The sequence below is a fragment of the Chaetodon auriga genome, chromosome 16 (genome assembly GCF_051107435.1).
Source record: "Chaetodon auriga isolate fChaAug3 chromosome 16, fChaAug3.hap1, whole genome shotgun sequence".
NCBI classification, from domain to species: Eukaryota; Metazoa; Chordata; class Actinopteri; order Chaetodontiformes; family Chaetodontidae; genus Chaetodon; species Chaetodon auriga.
The window spans coordinates 9,140,704-9,162,285 of record NC_135089.1 but is presented as its reverse complement, the minus strand read 5'-3'; the positions used below and the strand labels follow the sequence as shown (position 1 = coordinate 9,162,285).

The window sequence follows — 21,582 nt, the reverse complement described above, 5'->3', positions numbered from 1 at the left end:
CTCTTCATTATGCCAAACAGACCTCCTGCCTGCCTTGATGTGTATGTGTGTGTGTGTGTGTGTGTGTTTGTGCGCGTACATGCGAGTGTGCATATGTGTGGCAGGGGCTGGTGTGAGTAGGATGGTCGGAGCTACGGCACATTTTCAAAGCGATCTCCAAGCAACAGACACTTTCGTCTTGCTGATATTGCTGCTGCAGTCGCACGTGTGTGTGTGTGTGTGTGTGTAGCTGAAGGGTGGCTGAGTAGATAAGCTGGATCTATGTGGATACTTTACTTCTGTCTAATGAAATGTGTGGTGAGGGGCTCACAGAGACAGACGGAGAGGATTACCGGATTTCTGATTGCAAGGCTGGGAGACAATCGGTAGGGGAGGGGCTCATCTCAGAGCTACTGATCCATCACTCATCCTTCACTCTGGAGAAGAGGAGGATGAACCACACGTTGCTTAATCAGGACAGCGATCATTTCCTGCACCTACACCGTCCTCATCATGCTGTCAGGGGACTTGTATAACAAGTTCCAGGCTGTGTTTGGTAGGCAGTCGGAGTCACTCAGTTGTGTGCATCTGTTGCTTTTACACCTACCAAACGCTGTGAGATTTAGCGACTGACTGCTGTATTAGAAAACCTGGAACGTTCCCACATCCAGATCTAGCGGGCCTACCCATGAAGCCCTTTTGGCATTTCTGGTGTTGAATAATTTCAGTGATTGCACCATATGGGTGGAAGTGTGTCCTCCCATTCCCTGCCCCCGCACATCACAGCCTCTTAGTCCCTTGGGTTGAGCCAATCCTGCAAAGTGGGTCTTTAATGGCTCAGTGAGTCCCTACCAGTCTGTCTCCTACCTACACCAAGGCCAGGATTAGTTATTGTGCGTGTCAGGGGAAAGAGGCACAGGGATAGGGAGGGGGAAGAAGCCCCACTAATTTCTGGATTAGTTGGATTGAGGGGGTTCGGCTTTGTGTTAAGGTTGAGAGGCATTTTGGGGGAAAGTTTTTGGGACGTTGTTACCAAGTCAGGCAATTGGGCAAATGAAAGTGATTCAAACATATATCCACATGTTCTCCTTAGTGAATTTCACTGCTGACAGTGAGCTCCCCTTACCTCTTCATCGGATTAGAGGCTTTTTGTGTCTCTATGAATGCACGTCCCCTACAATATGCAAACCGTGCCAGGGGCTGTGCACCACACGATACGTCCTGCCCATTTGGCAAGAGGATAAACACTGTCCTCCTTTTAGTGAGATAACAAAGAAAGATAGGTAGATAGATATATATGTGGCGAGAGAGAGAGAGAGAAGAAAGAGAAAGAGACAGGGAGAGTGCTGGCTTGGCCGTGTGCCTAAACCTGCAGCGAAAAGCGCAGAGAAAATAAATGAGAAAAAAAAGGACTTACTGGCAAGGGCCTTCTCATAGTTCTTCCCCATGGCAACAAAGTTCCGTAAGCAGGGGTTGAACTGCTCCATGATGGTCTGAAAGAGAAAAACAAGAGATAGATGGGAGGTGGAGGTTTCATTTATCAGCAGAGCGGGGTCAAGGGCAGAGAAGAAAGTCTTCCACCTTGCTCTATTCACTCTCTCACACACTTCCTGCCTCTCTTTCTCCCTCTGACATACACAAACCTGCGTCAGCTGCACAAAATCTATCACACACAAAGAGTAAACAGCCATCGACAGAATCTTTGGAGGCACTCGGTGGTTGTCTCGAATGTTAATGAGGGCAGGAATGGGTTCCTCCACCCACGTCGCGCCCTCTTACAGTGCAGGTGGGGTGAGGTGGTGGTGGAGGAGTGGGAGAGGTACTCGTGGATGAGAACAAAGTGACTGGGAGATTTGCACTGACAGGGATGCACAGAGTTAGCCTAGAACAGTAGATGGTGGACAGAAAGGCTAATGGAGGCTGCTAGAGGTTCGACAGATGGACATAACACACAATGCTGCTGGCCCTAATTCATCAGCATCGAGACTTAAAATTATTGCATTAACATCTCTGTTTCTGAAACTGAACAGACTTTTTGTCACGGCAGCAGCAACACACAGCTCTACCGTATAGACAGAGCATCATCCCGCACCACAGGCACAGTGGATGTAAATGCAGAGAATGCATGATGCCTGACATCTCCCACCACCATTGTTTCCTCTGCTTCTCTCCCACCCCTCCTCTCCTTCCTCCTCCTGTGCTCCTCCAGGGCTTCCTCCAATTAGCCGGTCCCCAGTCAGCTAGTCAGGAACAGCCAGGGGACAGAGAGACAGCCACAACACTGCTGCAGCAGCAGTCCCAAACACAAGCCATCAATACTGCAGGAGAACACTTAATAATCTACTTCTAGCCTGGATCCACACTGTGGCAGAATAATATGGCAGGGTGCCACCAGCGTCAACCTGAAACAACCTCGGCAGCACATCCTGAAAATCACAAGCCTCTCATCTTCAGTCATACTTCAGCTCTTTTGGCTTTTGCCTTCATCTTGCTGTCTGTCTTTTGTTTTTAATGAGAGCCAAGATTTGGATAGGACGGTATGTGTGTGTGTGTGTGTGTGTGTGTGTGTGTGTGTGCGCGCTTGCTGTGCATCCTGTCAGGAGTCATAGTTCAGGTGGCTTGAGTGCAATATAACCCACCTACAGTAGAAATACCAGTGAGTCAGAGGTAAACCACTGATACTTTCATTACCAGCAGCAACTATTTTACTACGCCTCTCCATGGCTGTGCTTGCATCTCGAGCCCGTACAGCAGAAACTGGACTGGATCACAAAACAAAGCTGTTCCAACTGTAAAAGATGCAGCTTAACCTAATTTTAAATAGTTTCTAATGACCATAAATCGCTTCACTTGTGCTGATATGGTATAATCAACATGAGAATTAGCTGAAATTCTTATGCACGCATTAGAGCAGTGATTGCGTCTACGGCTGCAACAAATGATTATTTTCACAATAATCAGCCAATTCTTTTCTTGATTAATGGACTAATTAAGAAAATTAAATAAATAAATTATGAAAAATGCCTGTCAACATTTCCCACGGGCGAAAGTGAGCCATTTCCAACATGAAAGATATCCAATTTAATTTCATATATGACAAAGAAAAGCATCAAATCCTGACACGTGTTTTGCTTTTGGTTCGAAAAATTACTAACACTATTAATCAGTAATCAAGATTGTTGATTAATTTCATCTTGATCACCTAATCGATTAACTGTTGCAGCTCTGTCTCAATAGTTCCCTGCATTTCTGGAGGATGCTAGCTTGTGATAATTGTGCATAAAATATTTTAACATAGCTTTAAACTCTGGCATCGGTCGAGGGGAGCATCAGCAGTTAAGGTGTTACTCAGCTTTCCATGCGATTGGCTGTCTGAACTCAGAGGTCATTATCTGCTTATTAAATTCCTCTGCTGCTGTTAGACAGCTCTGGCCCTCAAGCCAAAAGGATTGCAGCAAGTCCACCGTGCATCAGCTCTGCAGCTCTCAGGGCCACAGCGAGATTCTGCAGAGAAGCTTCTTTTAAAAATACAACAGTTGTTCCTGAAGAGGAGAAAAAAATGTTCTCAAGAAAGAGAGCACATGAAGGCTCTGCAGACTGAATACACTGCTGATTGCTTTGTGCAGAGGGCGTCGTGTCAGCTTATTGTTTTACATAAACTTATTCCAAAGCTACCTTGAAGAGACGGCAGAATGAGCTCTGTGAACTACTCCAACAGCAACTAGTGTTTAATAGCGTCTAATGTACTAGAAGGATAGGCGCATAATTGGGGGAGAATCCCATTTTCAAACACACACACAGCGCTCACATGAAAAGGTATCCCCCCTCTCTCCGCCTCGGGGAAGATAAAAGCCTAACACGTCCCTCTGGGCCTCGCTGAGGAAATGTTTATTCCGAAATGTTCCTTCGCTCTGCCCGATTCTGAAATAAAGTGCATCTCATTGATGAGGACGGGGTCACGTGAATGTGCAAATCACATTCACGTGTGCGTGCGTGCTCATGCACGCACCTACATTAATACAAGGCTTTATAATAAAAAGAGTGGTGGTGTTTCGAGCTGGTGGGAGGATTACATAACGAAGCAAAGCCCGGTGCAGCATCATTACGGCACATTCTCCCACTGAAAGAGGCCAAAGGTAACTGACACACACACGCACGCGCACACGCACGCACACACACACGCTGACCCACTGCCACTCAGTCAACACAAAGAAAATACATGCAGTTACTGAAGAACTGTATATAAAGAATTACCACGGACATAATGATTATATAAAAGACATGATTTACATGCAGCTAAGGGGGAAGTGGAGAGAAAAAAAATACGGTGAGGTAGTTTCTTCCTTCATCTCTTCCCATCGTTGCTAAATTTGTCATCCCAGTTCTCGTGTACTACATTGTCACCCTAATTGTGGCAGCTAATTGGGAAATGGGGCCAGGAGGCACTGAAGTTGTGTGACGTGAAGAGAAAGAGAGACAGAGAGGACAGAAAGAGAGAGGATGGAATACTTTAAGAATTCTGAAATAAAAGGTATATAATCGCGTACTGTGTGTCCCCCTGCCCATTCAATCACTCCTCCGTATCATCTTTCAATTAAAGCAGTAATAAAATAAGAAACATGTCACGGCTGAAGTCTAATCTTTTCCTTTGTGGGGACCGAGAAGTTGTCCATATTGCGACTGCCTACATGAAGACTGAATGAATTCATTATCAGCACCGGGGGCAAAAATTAAAGCAGACAATTAAAGGGGGGCAGAGAAAAGTCTCCAACGAAATGAATCAAATCTGTCCGACACCCAATTGTGCTGCGAGACGGGAAGAATACGGAGAACTCTGGAGCTCGAGCACAAAGGCTGCAGATAAGAGAAAACATTATTAAGTGGATTAAAATGATTTCTCTGCACCCGAACCAAATGAATTCCTCCTCGCCATGGAAGCAGCGACTGTAACAAGGTCAGTGTATGTGAAACAGATTGCTGATTCAAGCTATGGGATATTCATCTGCACTCATTCTGTTCTGTCACACACACGCTTACACACAGGCAAACACAGTAATGACATGCAAAGGGGGTAATTTCAAAGCAACACCGGCTGATTAGAACCAGGGGGAATCACGCGCAATCAGAAGCCAGGATGCCATCATCTGCTCCTAGACGCGCCCTCCCCTCGCTCCCACCTCCTCGTTCCCTCTTCCACACGCAGGCCGGAAAATGCCCAGCATCAGATGAGCGCTGACGCCACCGCTTACTGTATTTGTGAGGACTGTAAGGACTTGTCATGTGGTGACAGGCAGCTGGGGCAGCCAAGCTTTATGACACATTCAGAGAGGAATGAAAGAAAAAAAAGGTAGTAAATTGTGGATGGACTTAATAAGGAGAAGCGTGAGTTTATGATGGGTCTCAATCAGCTGGAGGACAGATGAGACCTTTAAACTAATTGCGGTGCCAAGAGGAAAGAGTGAGATCGCAGCATGATCTCCTGTCTGATTGACTCCACCGACTGATGAGGAGCAAGGGCCGACCAAGAAGAGACACATCAGGATCTCACCTCCTCGGCTCAGCAGTCACCTGGGGGAAACCCTGCGTTGCTCAAGTTACTGCAGCGAAGCAGGCTTGAACATAACGCCCAAGGAGAAAATTGCTAATTGTGCCATATCATCTTATGCTATCAATATGTGAGGCTAAAGGATGAGGCTGTGGCATCACTTGTGCAATGTTTACAAAAAGGCAACAGTGAGTCAGGGTAAAAGTTCAGTGAACACTTTTCTATTTTTTTCCAGTTTTAAAATCAGCTTTGCAATATGCAAACATGTGCACAGGAAATTATCTACAATTAAACGAAGCTAAAATCAACGCCGCTCGGCTTGGCCTCAGGGCAGCTGCGGGTGTGCATGTGATTGCAATTCTGTTGCTCTTCATCTACCACACTGTGTGGATTCCAAAGCTCTTCTACATTACCACAGGGACCAATGCACATTCAAGTTAGCAATGCTTGAACACACACATCTGACGAGCACCGCCGCAAAAAACAGAGCGGACTGGGAGCTCAAAGGGCCAAATCTGAGGAAATCTCATTGTCTCAAGGAGTCTGAGCAGTCTGGTAAAAGCAGAGGTTTGGAGTTTTGAGTGTGTGTTTGTGTGTGTGTGTGTGTGTGTGTGTGTGTGTGTGTGTGTGTGTGTGTGTGTGTATGTGTGTGTGTGTGTGTGTGGTTGGGGTCATAAACAAACTCCAAAACATTTCCACTCAACAGCTTTACTCTGGTAGCTGCCATTGTACTCTTCACACCCTGAGCTGACATCAGCAGACAGACTGACCAAATAACGCGTCAAAACTCCACCATGCTGCCTTCAGGCGCGTGTCGTGAATATCAGAATGAGAAAACGCACATGTAGGAAGGATATTAACTACGGACAATGCAAAACTATGGACAATTTTGAACTATTAATTAAACGTACCACTGCATATATAGTGTATAGTTTTTTCCTTTAACTTTTAAGTGTTCTGAAAAGGGAGAAAATAAGTGGTTGGGGGAGAATGTGTGGGTATTTTGTCAAAGGTCAGTCTGGATTAAACTTTCCAGATGTTTGTCTCTGTTTATTTCAAGTCTGGTCACGGCTCATCCCAAACTGCTTCTACTCCTCCTGCTGTCACAACTGAGCATGTCAGACGTCTGCGCGACACTGGAAAGACAACAGCCACTTGTGAGAGGCTGCATTCCATACAAATCTTATTACATTTCCCCAGAAGAATGCAAATTTAATTCAACCATCGTGCTCAAATATAGACTCATTGTCCTCACTTCTCCCGTTTCTTCATAAGGGAAGATGGCAAACTTCTTGTTAAGTCGTAGATTAAGAGAGATTTTCATGAGTTTTCAAGGTGGCCACACAACAGCATGGGATGTGGAGCGCAGGGAGTCTGAAAATCACTGCAGAGCTTCTGCACAAGTGAAGGAAACAGAGCCAGATTCATCCTGCAATCCAGCTGAAGGTGGGTTAGAGAACTTTCTAAAGTACACACATCAATCCAGAAAACACACAGACTGTCACATGCTTGTTTCAGAGCAAAGTCCAGGTATGTGCTTTGAACAGATGCCACGAAGAAGCCTGTCCTTCTTGCATACCTGAAGCCTCACTCTTAACGCAGGAGGCACAGCATGTGCCTCTCAGTGGAGGCCGCGCCGAACATCAATCCAAGAATGCCACGTGAACATTTGTGTCCTTTCCAAGTTGCACTGAGGAGAGCAAACTTTTCAACATCGTGAGCCGAAGAGAAGACTCTGTACAGTTTGTGAAGAGCTCTCATGTTCTTTTGCTGGGGAAGTGTGCAGAGTAGATTACTGCACATCAGCCGTGCCAAACACAGACGGGGATCCGTACGGCACAGATCAAAGGCGTTCTTCTTATAACTTCACAAAGTGACAGGAAATCTTTTGTTTGTTGATGCAGCAAATACTGACAGTTGCAGCACTTGGTCTTATGCTACAGATAATGATGCTGCTTCTATCATACAAACTGAATAATGTAGGTAAAATGCTAACATGCCCGATTGATGGGACGTTCAAGTTCACTTTGCTGTTAGGATCAGAGGGGAAATGTTTTGTTTTCTGTGACCAAAACAAAAAAAAAATTCTGGCACCGGAGTATCAGAGACATTAAAGCCTCCTGTGATCTCTTTGTCCAGCCCGAGCAGGAAACATTAAGCGCTACTTATTACAGCTAACTTATTAGCAGCAGGGATCCAATTATGGGTCGTAGCCACAGAGGCCATGATGAAACTCATGACCCTGCAGAAGCTTGAAGAGGACCAGGACAAGCGTATCAACACTCCACCGTCAGTTTAGGTACAAAAGTAATTGTGTTCTTCTGCATCTTTTGCAGTTATGTAATGTGAACAGAACATAACAGCAGAAAGACACAAAGTTTCAGCTAGATTTCATTCTGCTTAGTCAATATTTTCGAGTCCAGCGTGACTCATATTATCAGACAGGAGCTATGCTAACCGAGGAAACTCAACTCTTGCAAAAAGGATCTCCATCACCGTGAATCTTGAATCACCTCTTACTAACATTCGTCCTCTTACACGTCCCACGCTCTTTCCTCTCTCTGCCAGGCAAACACAATCTGCACCTTGCTATCGGGACTCGGAAAGCTAAAGGTAGAGGAGACTTGGTGCGCAGGCTTCGGCTAAAATCGGATTTGAAGAGCAATACAGGCTTATCGTTTGTAATAATCTTTCATTATCATTCGCTGTCAGTGTGAGCTGTAAGCATCCCCAAAGCGCCGCCACATCAAGGACAACGCACAGCAACTTACGCGGAAGTAAAATGTTTGGTCATGTTGGAGGCAGCTAGGCCTAAATCCATGTTGGTAAATTCAATGGCTGCTCATTAAAGTCATGTTCGCAAAAGAGCATCAGTCCTCAACTAGTTTGCACACGTGTGTTCGGAAACAATGTTCCACCTCTCGATCTGCTGCTCATTCATTCTACTGCGTTATTTATGTTTAACACATGCTAATATACATCCGTGCAAATAAATAGTGCAATACACTATTTTATTATTCACATCCTGTCATGAGCAATTCAAAATATCTTATTTCAAATAGCTTGTCCGAAAACTGTTGTATACGTCTGCCTCATATAATGAAAATGTGGTTGAAGACTTCATTGATGTAGGTCTCATTTGAGCTGAAACAGAACATGTGCACTTGCAGGAACGTCTAGACAGCCAATCTCTTGTTTCCTCACATTGGAAGCTCGTGCTCAGGCAGACAGCTTGTTTGCCTCAACCCAGCTGATGGAAACACACCTAATTCACTTCACATTAACCACGTTTTAATCCACTAACAGAATTTATACAATATCATTAAAAGTTTCCATCCACTGCCATTATGCAAATCATAGAAGTTCAGTGCATCAAGACAAAAAGTTGGTGGAGCGAATTCTCCGGTCAGGTGCCATCAAACCAGGGCAGAAGAAGAGGTGACGCAATCAAAAGAGAGTCAAACCTCAAATGCTGGAAAACATGACAGAAATACAGCCTTTATGTTTGCTTCATGTACTTTAAATTCCCTTGACTGTGGAATCAACAACAGTGCAACATGATGTAATAATCGTGACAGGCCTATTTGCCACCAACTGATATATTATTATGGGCTTTTGACAACGAAATGGCAAAAGCTACAAGGCACAGTTTTTACCAGATTCAATCAAAGCTGGACGAGATGTGCGGTTTGATGAGTGTGTTTGGCCCCCGCACTTGCCAACAAGAGGTCTCAGGTGGAGGAGCCACCTCTGAAACAGGCTCTTTGTTCTGCCTCCACCTTCTAACTGCGCGTCTCCTGCTGCCGGAGCACAACAAATAATTTGCCCGCCAGAGACCAACTATTTACTGCGTTTGTTTGCTTTGTCTTCTGTCATCTGCAGCCAGTGTGACCCCCCCCCCTCCACACACACACACACACACACACACACACACACACTCTCAGGCCAGCGCCGGCATCAGCCACTCAACTAACCCAACACAGGCGCTGGTTACCACAGCAACCAAGACCCAGGCTTATTTGCTAGCTTTAGTTCTTTGACCAGCGAACGATCCATTCATTTTGGTGGAGGAAAGAAAGGCATCCCTCTGAAATCCCTCAAAATATCGTCCTAACTCGGATCAATTGTGAAAGCGAGATGCTAATAAACAGACGGCGGAGGCTGACGCTTCTCTAAATGACCATCCAATGAGAGGGCGACACACTGTGCCACGAAGAACTTCATTTCAGCTTCATTTCACTGGTTAGATGAAGGGAGCGTGAGCAAATTCAAGTTCTGCATGGCAGCGTTAAAGCTGTCAGGAAGGGTGTTTACGAGTTATGGGTGTATTGTGTGAGGGTCTCACTGCTGACCCCCCCCCCCCTTGGAACATCCAGATCTCAGCACAGTCACAAAGAGACAGAAAACCTCGAATCTGTCTCGTGCTCGGCAAATTTAAATCTAAAATACATCTACATTTCCTATGAAAGTGTCCCACGGTGGCAGTCTTTCTCAGTGCTCCCTCGATTTGAGTATTTTTCCTCATCTCTCTTTTATTTCATACTGATGCATCACAGCGAGCTCGTGATGAAAATGTATATCGTGCCACACTGTCAATTAACACAGCTTAAATAATGCCAACGCACTTTGAATTTACATTTGAGGCTGAATTGATAAATAAACTGGCGATACGTGGAGCGCCACGACAATGAGTGTTGCATTAGTCACTTTACATCCCGAGTTTGACTGCACAGGAACGTCTTCAGCTCCAGGAACGCAGAAAACCATGGGAGTGAGCGAGCTGAGTTTCCTTTCTGTACAATAGCATGACTGGCGTGGGGCTCGGAGAAACACTGCGGTCGCCTGCTGAGCGAGCCCGGTGGGTGTAGCGTGGCCGACGCTGCTGAAAGTAGCAGCATCTGCCACAGAGACGTACAGTAACACAAGCCACAGGCATGTTAACTGCAGGGCACGACCCGTAGATGTAAGGCCATTGTCCACTGCCACAGCACTAACTGAAATGCTCTGTCTCTGCTCCTGTGTGTCTCTTTCAGTCTGTGTAATTACAGCTTCACCCTCCACAGTAATTAGGGACTATTTCAACAAGGATGTGGAATGTCTCCATCTATTTTCCCCTCTCTTCATCTCCCTCTCTCTTCCACCCCCACAATAAAGCATTTTCTATAGAGCAAAGAACATCCTGGTGTGTGCCGCTTCTTGTGACGGACAAGTCACGTTTTGGACGCTGGCCACGCTAACAAGGTGACTTCAAAATCAACCTTTTCTCTGTCGGCGGCGGCTCCCGAGCTTCTTTGCAGTCAGTACAGTGTAGCCTTGGATTCAACGCGCAGCATCTCCAGTCTCCGTCCTTGAAACAGCAGTGATGAGTAAAAGAAAAGAGAGAATGTCTCTAAACCATCCGCCCCCGGACGTGCAGAGAAGGTGGGTGTGTGGAGCAATAGTCCTCTCTCTGCATCGCAGTCAAAGGCACAGGGAACAAATCTGCTGTTCCACAGGCAATGAATGTTATGATATCTCCTGCAGTGCATAATGCAATCTTTTCAAGGCCCTGGGCACCAGCAGGCATAAACTTGTTGAAACACTATATTCTGGAGGCAGATGTTCAGGAGCTGAAGTCATTTTAAACTCTATTAAATTGCGTATTATAAGGAAAGTGGCGCCTGATGTGATATACTGCTGGAAAAAGGGTAAATAAAGTGAAGAGAGGCACCGTCAGCGGAATGACTCCAGATGTATTTTAATTTTTAATTCGAGACCAAATCACACCACTGTATAACCAGCTGGTGTCCTCCAGAGCCCTCGTGGACCTTTCATGAAGCATTTTTAAGACAGCTTCAACATCTCCGTTTCATCTCCTCCTGAAACTAAAGCTACGTCACCTCCCCTCTCCATCGCTCGTCCTCCCTCTCACTCGCCTTCTCCAGCCCTTCGCTGACTGCAAGTCTTTTAGCACAATGATATGACAGAAACACATAAGAATAATGGCACGCTGTTGCTAAGAGACCACCTGTTCAGATCTCCCACATGAGATTGTGGTGAAACTGTTGGTCCTCTTATCATTATCAGAATATCACTCATTTGAGTGGAGAGAATGTCACGACAATATTGCAACTGAGAGAGAAACCGATTATATAACAGGATACCTTTTAGGCAGAAAAACTGCATTTCGGATCGGGGTTTCTTATCAAACGGCGTTCTGCAGCAGGATGAGCCTCATGACACAATGAGGATCCTGTAACCGGAGAGAGCTGAGTATCACACTTGATCCTGTTCAACGTCAAACAACTATTTAGCCTTCCTCATAACAGCCATTTGAGAAAATGGCATTCGCTGTTTTCCAGGCTGTGTTGACAATCAGGGAGTGGTGCTGCATGGGAAAATGAGTGTTTAGTCCTGAGGGCTGGTAGAGACGGGACACACCCTTCTATTCCCTTACCTGCCAGGGTGTGTTCAAAACCTGCACCGCATGCACCAAGCACAGAACACACACTTCCTGTAACAAAGCCTGTGAATAAATACAGGTAAACTTTGTAATGTGCTAAAGGGTGTGTTCTTCCAAAAGTGCTTGCACCGTTTCATTATTGGCCGGTTTATTACACAGCTCCATTCTTCCTCAGCCCCCAGTCTGATTAATCTGTTTGGTCACTTAAGTTAGAAGCCAGGTCGGCGCTCAGACTTCATCCATCGGCATGTTAAGAGGCTTGACCCGGGTCACAGACGCTCAGCGACACGGGCCAGCTGGTGGAGATGCGCACACACACATGGACAGACACACTCAAACACGCAAGCACCGGGTGTCAGTCTTAAGTATCTGTCTCACCCCGTCAGTGCGGGAATGACTAGATGCCAATCGCCACGTCTGGAACTGTCTGTCTATGTGAGGGAGGAGATGGAAGTGAGTCACGCAGGATCAGGCTGGGATTGCCAGGTTTAAAGGGTTGACTCCCCTGGTGATCGAGATAAAGTCAGAAAACTAAGGAGTGCCTGCGGCCTCCGCTCGCCGTCTCGCTCTCACTGTGCCTACAGTCCCAGCCCTGTTAAACACACACACTCAACTGGGCTAACATGACTCACAGCAGAGCAGTTACCCCCCTCTTCTCCCCTGCGATTACTCAGTATCTGCCCAGCTGCTGGCTGCTGTGACTTTGCAGCCGCCGTATGTTTTTTACATCTCCTCTTCCTCTGGAGGTGTCTGCTCGCATACAAAGCAGACAAACACAATCACCGTCTGCAGAGGCATTCAAATGCTTATCGAGGAGAGAAATGAGCAGGCCTGTGCTGTGGAAGTTAAAATTTCATTCATTTCCCAACCAAAGTTAATGTGATGTGACTGGCTGCTGGAGCTTGCAGGTGCTTGGAAAGTCTCCATGTTCAATCATCTGTGCAAACAATTAGCAAATGCATTATTAAAAGGGGAGATGCTTCAAACAGTCAAAAGGTGCAACACTAGAAGTAACAACTCTGATCAACGTTACACTCTGCACTAAGAAATGTCAAGTCATCCTGCCCTGCTGCCTGTGCCGCTAATGATGGGGTGAGCTCTGTTCAATTTTCTGTTTATTTCAGGATTTTGGATACATTTTGCATCTTCTCAATTACTTGCAAAATCATGCAATTTTGAGCTCATTTTAATACTTACGCAACCAGCCTTGTAGCTTCACCATTCCCTCATCGTGGCTCAGGAGCCCATGAAATTAAAGTTGATAGTCTGCACTTCAAACTCGCGCAGTGTTTCATGTTGCATCCAAACTAGGAGCAGCAGATTTCAGTGACCAAACATGTCGAGTACCGCCTATCCCTAGAATTAAATGGCGTCACTGAAGTGAGGTTTTGAGGGTATGAACACCTAAAAACATGCAGCGCACTGCAAAAGACTTATCATTCATCACTGAGTCAAACTGAACGCATCTCTTCAAATATTGAAGCACACTCAGAAACTTGCTTTTAACACTGCTGGGGGAAAAAAATGCAGTGCCTACAGATAACACTCGAGGTGACCTTCCTAGCTTTTGCCACGAGGTCAGATCCCCAGCGAGGATGAGGGACTCTGTCTCTCCACTCCACTGCCCATCAGCGTTCCTGGCTGTCAGGACTCTGACGGGGCGCTTTCACCCCAGAGACAGAGTCCCGCAGCTGGGCTTGCGCTCGAATGAACAAGACCACATATGCAAGCGCCCGTTCTCCCCAAAGGTTCGGGATCCAGACACCTACTCTGTGTCTATGTTGATTAACCCACATTAGTAGGTGTAAACACTTGGACGAGGCCCCGACAGAGCGTACACAATTGACGACGAGAAGGATACACTGTAGGCTGTGTGACCAATTCAGGACAGAAATAACCACCTGAAACATTTGCTTCCCCTGTTGGCTCTAAAAGAAGAAGCACCAGTCAGTCTCTGCTCATCTGACCTCCTTTTTGATAGATGTCTATTCCCTGCAGGAGAATGAGCAGCTACCCCCTGCCCGTTCCTGGCCTTCTGTTAGGGGAACTACAGCTGGCGGAGGGCGCAGGGGGAAAGTTGAAAGTAGGGTAATATTTATGGGTCATTACTTGTAAATAATGACCAGGAATATACTGCAAGTCAGAGTCAGTGAGCTCTAAACAAAAGAGAAACCTGAGATTAGCTCAAGACAGGTGTGCAGCCCTCATCGCATGAGGTTTCGTTAACATTCCTTCAGTAGGTGGCTGCTGTGAACCAAAGCCCAGAGCAAGTTTTAACAAATGACACAGAAATCAGCACTGGGTCGACTCCTGCTCAGTGGATTCTCTGTTCCACTGAAAGTTAATCAGCAACCAGTTTTGTTTTTTTTTAACCAATTAAACATATCACAGTCATGTTTCAAGAGACAGTGACAAGCATGGGTGGTTAATAAATGACAACATTAACACCACATTAGCCGCTTCATTTCGTTTTGTATGATGGCAAATTGAACGCAGTTTGGGGTGGGACTGCTGGTAGAACAAAACAATTTGAAGGCATGACTCCAAAGGATCAAACAAACGATCAAATAAACGACCAAATCATTGGTAGGGGGGAAAAAACCTCAGACACATCCCCTATAGAAATCCATCCTGTTCTTATCACAGAATCGGTTTTTTTTCCCAATACTGAGGCTTAACAGTTGCATGCAAAGTTCTCACAGGTTCTCTATGTAGAACAGGTTTGAATGTTGAAATCCCTATGGGGCAAATGTTTACTTGTTGCAACAGATAAGCCCAACCTCTACCCGTCAAACACTGACTTCTGGAATGTCTCTGTTTCAGCAAATAAACGAGACTGCAGAAATCCACCGAATCCCTGAATTATCCAACACTACTATCAGCGCAGTGGGTGGACTTCAGGAATAAAATATAGGCCTAGGTGGAGGAGCGGACTGAGTGATTGACTTTGATTTGAGTATCAAACGTGGTGTCGAGGAAAAATATGTGGAGGTGGAAGACAGTGCAGTGTTTCGACAAATGGAAGTGATTGAAAAAAAAAAACTGCGCCTCTCCCTAAAGAGATTATCCAATAAAAAAAACCCCCCACAAGACTCTGAATGCGTCTTGAGCAATGTTTAATAAAGCCTGCTTCACGGTGGAATCACACTGCGTGTCTGACACCTCAAATGATATCACCATGCACGTCTGAAAAACTTTATTCAATAGTTGAACCTTACCTTATAGACATTTTCCGTCAAGCGGTGAACCTCGTCGGTGCGAGACATCGTGAAATCTTCAGCCAGGACCATAAACGGTTTTTTCCTTGAAACGTGTATCCGCGGAAAAGGAGAGTAAAACGGGGGAAATACGCGAGTTTGATCAAACAAAAGGCGAGGCAACGCGCCCGTGAGAGAGCAAGACGATGCTGCGCTCCCGAAACCCCACTTCAACTAAACACACCTTCCCTCTCACAGCTGACAGCCCGCTGCTGCCTTCACGGACTCCTCCACGGCTTGGTTTTCTCGCCATCTCAGACGCACCTCAGAAGGGCTCAGAAATAAAGTGAACCATCAAAAAGAACACATGTCGTTTACCTATAAGTATCATGTGCTTATGAATAGAAAAAGGACGGTGCACCAATGGTGGGCTGGATAGGAGAAATTCAGCATTTAATTGATGGCGAAATGTTACAAACTAAATTACTACAGCCTATATTTTTTTAAATAGAGGTAATAGAGGCTAACAAAGGGCACATTATTAAACAGTCAGCAGCACGTAACAAAATCCCTATGGCTCCTATACTAAAGAGCGTTTTCTCACCACATGCGCGCTGAAACCGTGAAACCAATAATTCCCACAGCATTATAATGCGGCACCATCTTGTCAAAGTACAGCTTTAGTGCCCGCCCCCCATATCTCTGTACCAATTGAGCTGCAGAATTCCTGCAACATACGGAGACGCGTTTGTTTCTTTACAAATAAGTCTAATATTCAAACGCTGTTCTTACCCTGAAGGGGAAAAAAATGGTCGTTATATATTTGCCTGCTTATGTTGGCACTCCCAATGCGTGTTATCATGTGCTTAAAAGCCACAGCTCTGATCTAAAATCTGCATTCATCACAGCAATTAGCCTTTACCTGTGTGGTGTATTCTGTTGTTTTCTGTCTTTAAAGCCTTTGTGCACCCTGCCGCTGTCACGATTCACCTAAAGAATGATGTACAGCCCAGCTGTCGCCATGTTTGTCTTCTTTCTGCTTACAAAAGAACATTTTAGGTATACAACTGCATCGTGCAGGGCTGTCAGCGAGTCATAGTCTGACTGTTTTCTCTAATAACATAGGTGATGTTTTTCTCCCAGTGGATAATTTGTGCTAGCTTTCACTGTACATGTTAATTAGAGTCTAGAGCCCACTTAATGTTGGACTGTAAATATTATATTGGCTTTCTTGTCTAAACATCTCCCACATATCAGCAACACGAGCTTTCTACTTTGTGACAGTAACACACACACACACACACACACACACACACACACACACACACACACACACGGGTTGTGAATGAAGACACCCTTTTTGTGTACTGTTGAGTCAAAGATTAAAAATAAAACTAGCAAAGAGTGCCCCCTTGTGGAGTAAGCATGATACACAAACAGGAAACATGAGCAAAATACTGACACTCCACGGCAAGAGTCATACAAACTGCTAAGTGAAAGAAAAGCCAAGAAAACATATTGCTGCCACAGCTCAGTTTACTATGGAAAACAACTGAAATTCATGTGTAAAACATCTAAAAATTAGTCCTTTCATTTTGTTACGCCGAGTCAGACACAGAACATTTCACTTCCTTTATGAAGATACTTCAGGTGGCCGGTGAACCACGGACTGACACAGTGCTTATCCAGTAAAAATGAGTGAAGGTGCACTGATGTCTGCAGGTCCCACCTTCACCGTCTAACAATTAAAAATGAAACACTGAAATGAGCGGAATCGGTCTGTTAGGCTGCCAACATCTCTCTGGCTGGCTTGTTCTTTGCTTCTCTCCTCTCTAGAAACGAAAGCAAAGCAAATATGATCAGTGTGGCATCAATCAAAAAATACATCATATGTGTAAGGAATGTTCTGTGAGGCGAAACAAAAACAAAGCAAAACAAAACAACTGTACCCGGTTCAGCTTTAGCTGCATCTGAGACCTCTGGTATTGGCTCAGTGGGGACTTCTGGAAGTGCTACATCTTCTCCCTGTTTCAGGAAAAGGGACGGACGGGTGATACAATAAAGGTTATACAGTCACTCGAAAAGCTTTTCACATTTAGATTTTGGCAATGCAAGCTTCAGGATTCAGGGAATAATCATGATATACCACTAAAGGTGCTTAGGCTTCATTGTAGTCCAGCCAAAACATTTGTAAATAAACTGTTTAAGTGAACATTGCATCGCTTGCTCCCTGTCTGCCTCACGCAGTGCGACACCGCTCCGTCACATTGAGCTGATCAGGTTGCTGATTGTGGCCTGTGGGATGTTGGTCCACTTGTCTTCAGTGGCTGTGCGAAGTCGCTGGATTGTGGCAGGAACTGCGACACGCTGTCATACACGCTGATCCAGAGCATCCCAAACATGCTCGATGGGTGACGTGTCTGCTGAGCATGAAGGCCATGCGAGAACTGGGATGTTTTCAGTTTGCAGGGATTGTGTACGATCACGCTCCAACATGAGGCGATGGCGGAGTGCTATCGATGAAACGCCCTTGTGTTCGTTGTCCGTAGCTCATGCCTGTCAATACAACCCCACCCCAACCACGGCGCACTCTGTTCACAACCCTGATATTAGCAGAGCGCTCACCTGCACGACACTGCACACACAATCTGATCTGTCTGGTACAGTGAAAACAGCGATTCATCCGTGAAGAGAACATTTCACCAGACGCCGTCGAAGGTGAGCATCTTCCCAGTCAGGTTGGATACGACGACAAACTGGAGTCAGGTCAAGGCCCCGGTGGACGACGAGCTTCCCTGACGTGGATTCCGACAGTTTATGCAGAAATTACTTGATTTCACAAAGACCAGCTGTCTGTGTGGCTGGTCTCAGAAGACGCAGGTGAAAAAGCCGGATGTGGAGGTGCTGGGCTGGCGTGGTTACACTGTTTGCCGTTGAGAGGCGGGGGATGCGCTGCCAAATTCTCAGAAACAACACTGGAGGCGGCTTACGGTAGTGAAATGAACATTCATTTCACAGGCAGCAGCTCTGATGGACATTCCCGCAGTCAGCACGCCAGCTGCACGTCCTTTATGACATCTGTGGCTTTGTGTTGTGCGATAAAGCTGCACATTTCAGAGCGGCCTGTTATGTGACCAGCCCGAGGCACACCTGTGCAATAATCATGCTGTTTAAACGGCATCGAGATATGCCAAACCAACCAGGTGGATGGATTCTCTTGGCTCACACACACAGATTTAAACACATTCGTGAGCAAAATTTGAGAGACGTAAGCTCCAAAAACTCTTTCTTATTCATTTTTTATTTCAACACATGAAAAACGGAAGCGAAAACTAAAGTCTTGCTTTTATATTTTTGTTCGGTGAAGAATTTGCGTCTGTGTTCAAGCGTGGACCATAATAGTTCGTGTGTGTGTCATTTGGAATAATAACTAGATCACAACAGAAGAAAGAAATCAGCTGATGATTTAATTATTATGACTGTTTCAATTATACGGCCTATTATTAGATATGAATAATGATATTGTGGCTTCCTTCAAAATGCTCTGAATATTACTAGAATTATTCCTCTTCTCAGCAGACAGACATTGAACAAATCTGAGGTCAAAATACCAACACGCATTTCTGGTGTGAAACCCCCACTCGACTCAACTCTGGGTCAGGTTTAACCACAGCGCTAACTGTGGTTACATAAAGCCTCAGCGTGTACGTAACTATGCTCTAAATGTGAAGCGCTGTGTTACAGTAGAAGAGCATGCATGCTCAGCTGACATCTTCTGTATCAATAAAGGTCAAACACGCAGCTCAACACCGACCTGAGTGATAGCTTCCAGCTCCGCTAAAACAGCGTCCTCGTCCTCCTGCGTCAGGGCTCCAGCCAGCATTTCATCTATTTGCTGCCGGAGCAAAAAATATGTTAGCTGACAGCACAGTGACAGCTCAGTTTTTTCGCTGACTTAGCATAAATGGACAGTTATCTACGGATGACTTTTTAATGTCAAGGAGCTCCTCGTCAAATACATTTTCATTATTCAAATGTGATCAAAAACAGTACTTGCTTCCTCATCATTTGTTATAGAGCAATTTTAGTGAACTTGGTTGATATTAAGCTCAGGGGCGGAAGAAGTATACAGATCCTTTAACTTAAGCAGAACTACCACAATGGAAAGTGCTCGGTTACAAGTAAAAGTCCTGAATTTGAAAACTTACCGAAGTAGATGAGATGTATTAGAGTACAAGTATAAAGTAGCACAAAATGGAAATACTCAAGTCAAGTGCAAGTACCTCAAAATTGTACGTAAGTAAAGGACCTAAGAAACTGCAGACTTTCCACTGCTGCTTACGCCTAATATAAACATATATAATACAGGTTTTAATAAACAATTTAAGAAAGTAAAGCAGGAAAGCAGAAATAGCTTTGCACAGGTGAACATGACTGACATCAAGCAGATATTCACCCTTTGATATTCAATTGACTCCTGGGTCTCATCCAGGATTCGCTCCACATCTTCAATGGACATGATCTGTCACAAGCAAGAAAAGGACGCCCATGTTACAGGAGAAAAGTCTTTTGCACTTATTCTGGCTGTCTTTTTTTTTTTTTTTCCTCTCTCTCTAAGCGAGATCTGTGCACTGTATCCAAGGATGTGCAGCAGTCACACCGCTGTAGTCAAGGCTTTCCTTTCTAATCCTTTAATCTTCAAACAATGTGCACCAGCTATGCTAACACACACCACATGCTTTGTCTGCAGCTCCATCCTCACCCAAGGACCACATTATAGAAAGTGTGCTTATCAGTGGAATTTCTGACATCGTTTAAGTATACACTCACACATCTGCAGCTTAAGGGGGTGTCATTATCACACGAATGCTGAAATTCAAAACACAAAAAACATATCTACCTCGTGCATACTCTTCAGACAATCATTGCCAACTTTGAGCCCCTCGACGACTTTCATCTCAATCTGCATGAACTCGATATCTTGAACCTGTCGAGAAATATTAGCATGTAAAAAAAAAAAAGCAAAAAGGGCAAATAAAAACAACCACATTGCAAATATTTACATATGATCAAAAACATTTTGCTGCTTTAATTCCATCACACAACACTGACTTCATTGTGTTCAAAGTGTTGAAACTACACTGAAGAGTCAGCCGCATAAAAAAACTGCATCTATCATTCTCTACAGCAGAATATTTCCTAATTTAATATATCATATCACATTGAACCCCATGAGCTATGGCATCAAACGGAGTAATCTCATGAAACCTACCATGCGCTCTAGGTTTGAAATCTGATTTTCAGTCTTGTCTAGAAGCTGATCCTGATATCGTTTCTTCTTAAGAAGCAGCAGTGCTTTCCTGAAAAAACAGGGGAAAAAAAGGGGGAAATGTAACAGAGCAAAGAATGTGTTTTTCTGAGAATAAAAGACACACAATCATGCCATCGAGCCTGTTGGGAGGTCTGCAACTCAGGAGATTTCATTCATTCATTCAACAGGCATTTTGTGTACAGTAGTGCATGTATACCTGCAGTGCTTCTAATCACCATTGCACATGAATAAATACAGTATTTTCTACCAGTAAAGGCTTTAAAGCTGCACTTTGGTATATCATTTTCAATTAATAACAACATTTGCCTTTTTTACTGTAGCCTGCATTCATTGTGGTGTGACTATACGACAGATATGTGTCAGATCTGAACAGAAAAGGGTGAACTAGCTGTTTTATGCTTACTCCTTCCTGCCATCTTTCAACAGCTGCTTTGCCAGAAGTCGCTCCTTCTCCAGTTGTAAAGTGATTCTCTTTTGATACTGCTTCAGTTTGTCTCTCTGCTGCTTCAATTGCTGGAACAGAAGCACAAAGTCAGATATATTTTGACAAGTAACAATATACCATGTATGTACAAACTGAAATTAATGAATACATACAAATGAATATATTTGAACAGTGAATGCTATAACATGCTAACATTAATCCATGCAGCCTCAGTGGCCACCGCACAGTACAGCTAGCTAGCTAACGCCTGCCTTGCATTCATGTAACGGGACTAATCTGCTAATACAACCGCTATCAGCTCACCAAAACGGCTTTGTCTTGTTCCGTTACACGAGAAGGCCGACTCTTTCTCCCAAAAACGTTGCCCATTATTTAGCCACATCCCCTCCACATCTGTCTTCGTCAAAAGACCAAATATCACTGTTTACTGAACATTTTGCCATGCTAATAAACAGCCTAATATGGCTAGCAGGCTAACCGACTACCACCATGTCCACAGTTTTTCCGTGTTTCCTACGGCAAGCGAGGCAGGACAGTCAATCGGTCTGTTGGTACTTGACTTTGACAGTGTTTTCTCGGTTCCAAAGTCCCGATAGAGCAGCAATAATATGTCTGCGGTCGATGACCAAATAAAAGGAAAAT

General features: G+C 44.8%; 2 protein-coding genes across 6 annotated transcripts in view; both read right to left on the bottom strand.

Annotated features, from left to right (window-relative positions):
- The window catches only part of LOC143333721 (BAR/IMD domain-containing adapter protein 2-like), a 51,767-nt gene extending 36,374 nt beyond the window's left edge, over nt 1–15,393 (bottom strand). For all 5 annotated transcript variants that reach the window (XM_076751950.1, XM_076751952.1, XM_076751951.1 and 2 more), the window contains exons 1-2: nt 15,185–15,393; nt 1,397–1,472 (exon numbers count right to left, since the gene is read on the bottom strand). In XM_076751950.1, coding sequence (XP_076608065.1) covers nt 1,397–1,472; nt 15,185–15,256 — 148 coding nt within the window. In that variant the 5' untranslated portion in view covers nt 15,257–15,393. The remainder of the gene's footprint in view (nt 1–1,396; nt 1,473–15,184) is intronic.
- Nucleotides 15,394–16,681: 1,288 nt separating this feature from the next.
- Nucleotides 16,682–21,506, bottom strand: LOC143334082 (charged multivesicular body protein 6-A-like). The gene is made up of 8 exons (XM_076752612.1): nt 21,244–21,506; nt 20,899–21,008; nt 20,436–20,523; nt 20,064–20,150; nt 19,620–19,685; nt 18,978–19,058; nt 17,113–17,188; nt 16,682–16,995 (listed from the first exon to the last, which is right to left on the bottom strand). The coding sequence occupies exons 1-8, from the start codon at nt 21,307–21,309 to the stop codon at nt 16,946–16,948; spliced, it is 624 nt and encodes a 207-aa protein (XP_076608727.1). The 5' UTR covers nt 21,310–21,506; the 3' UTR covers nt 16,682–16,945.
- Nucleotides 21,507–21,582: the final 76 nt, after the last annotated feature.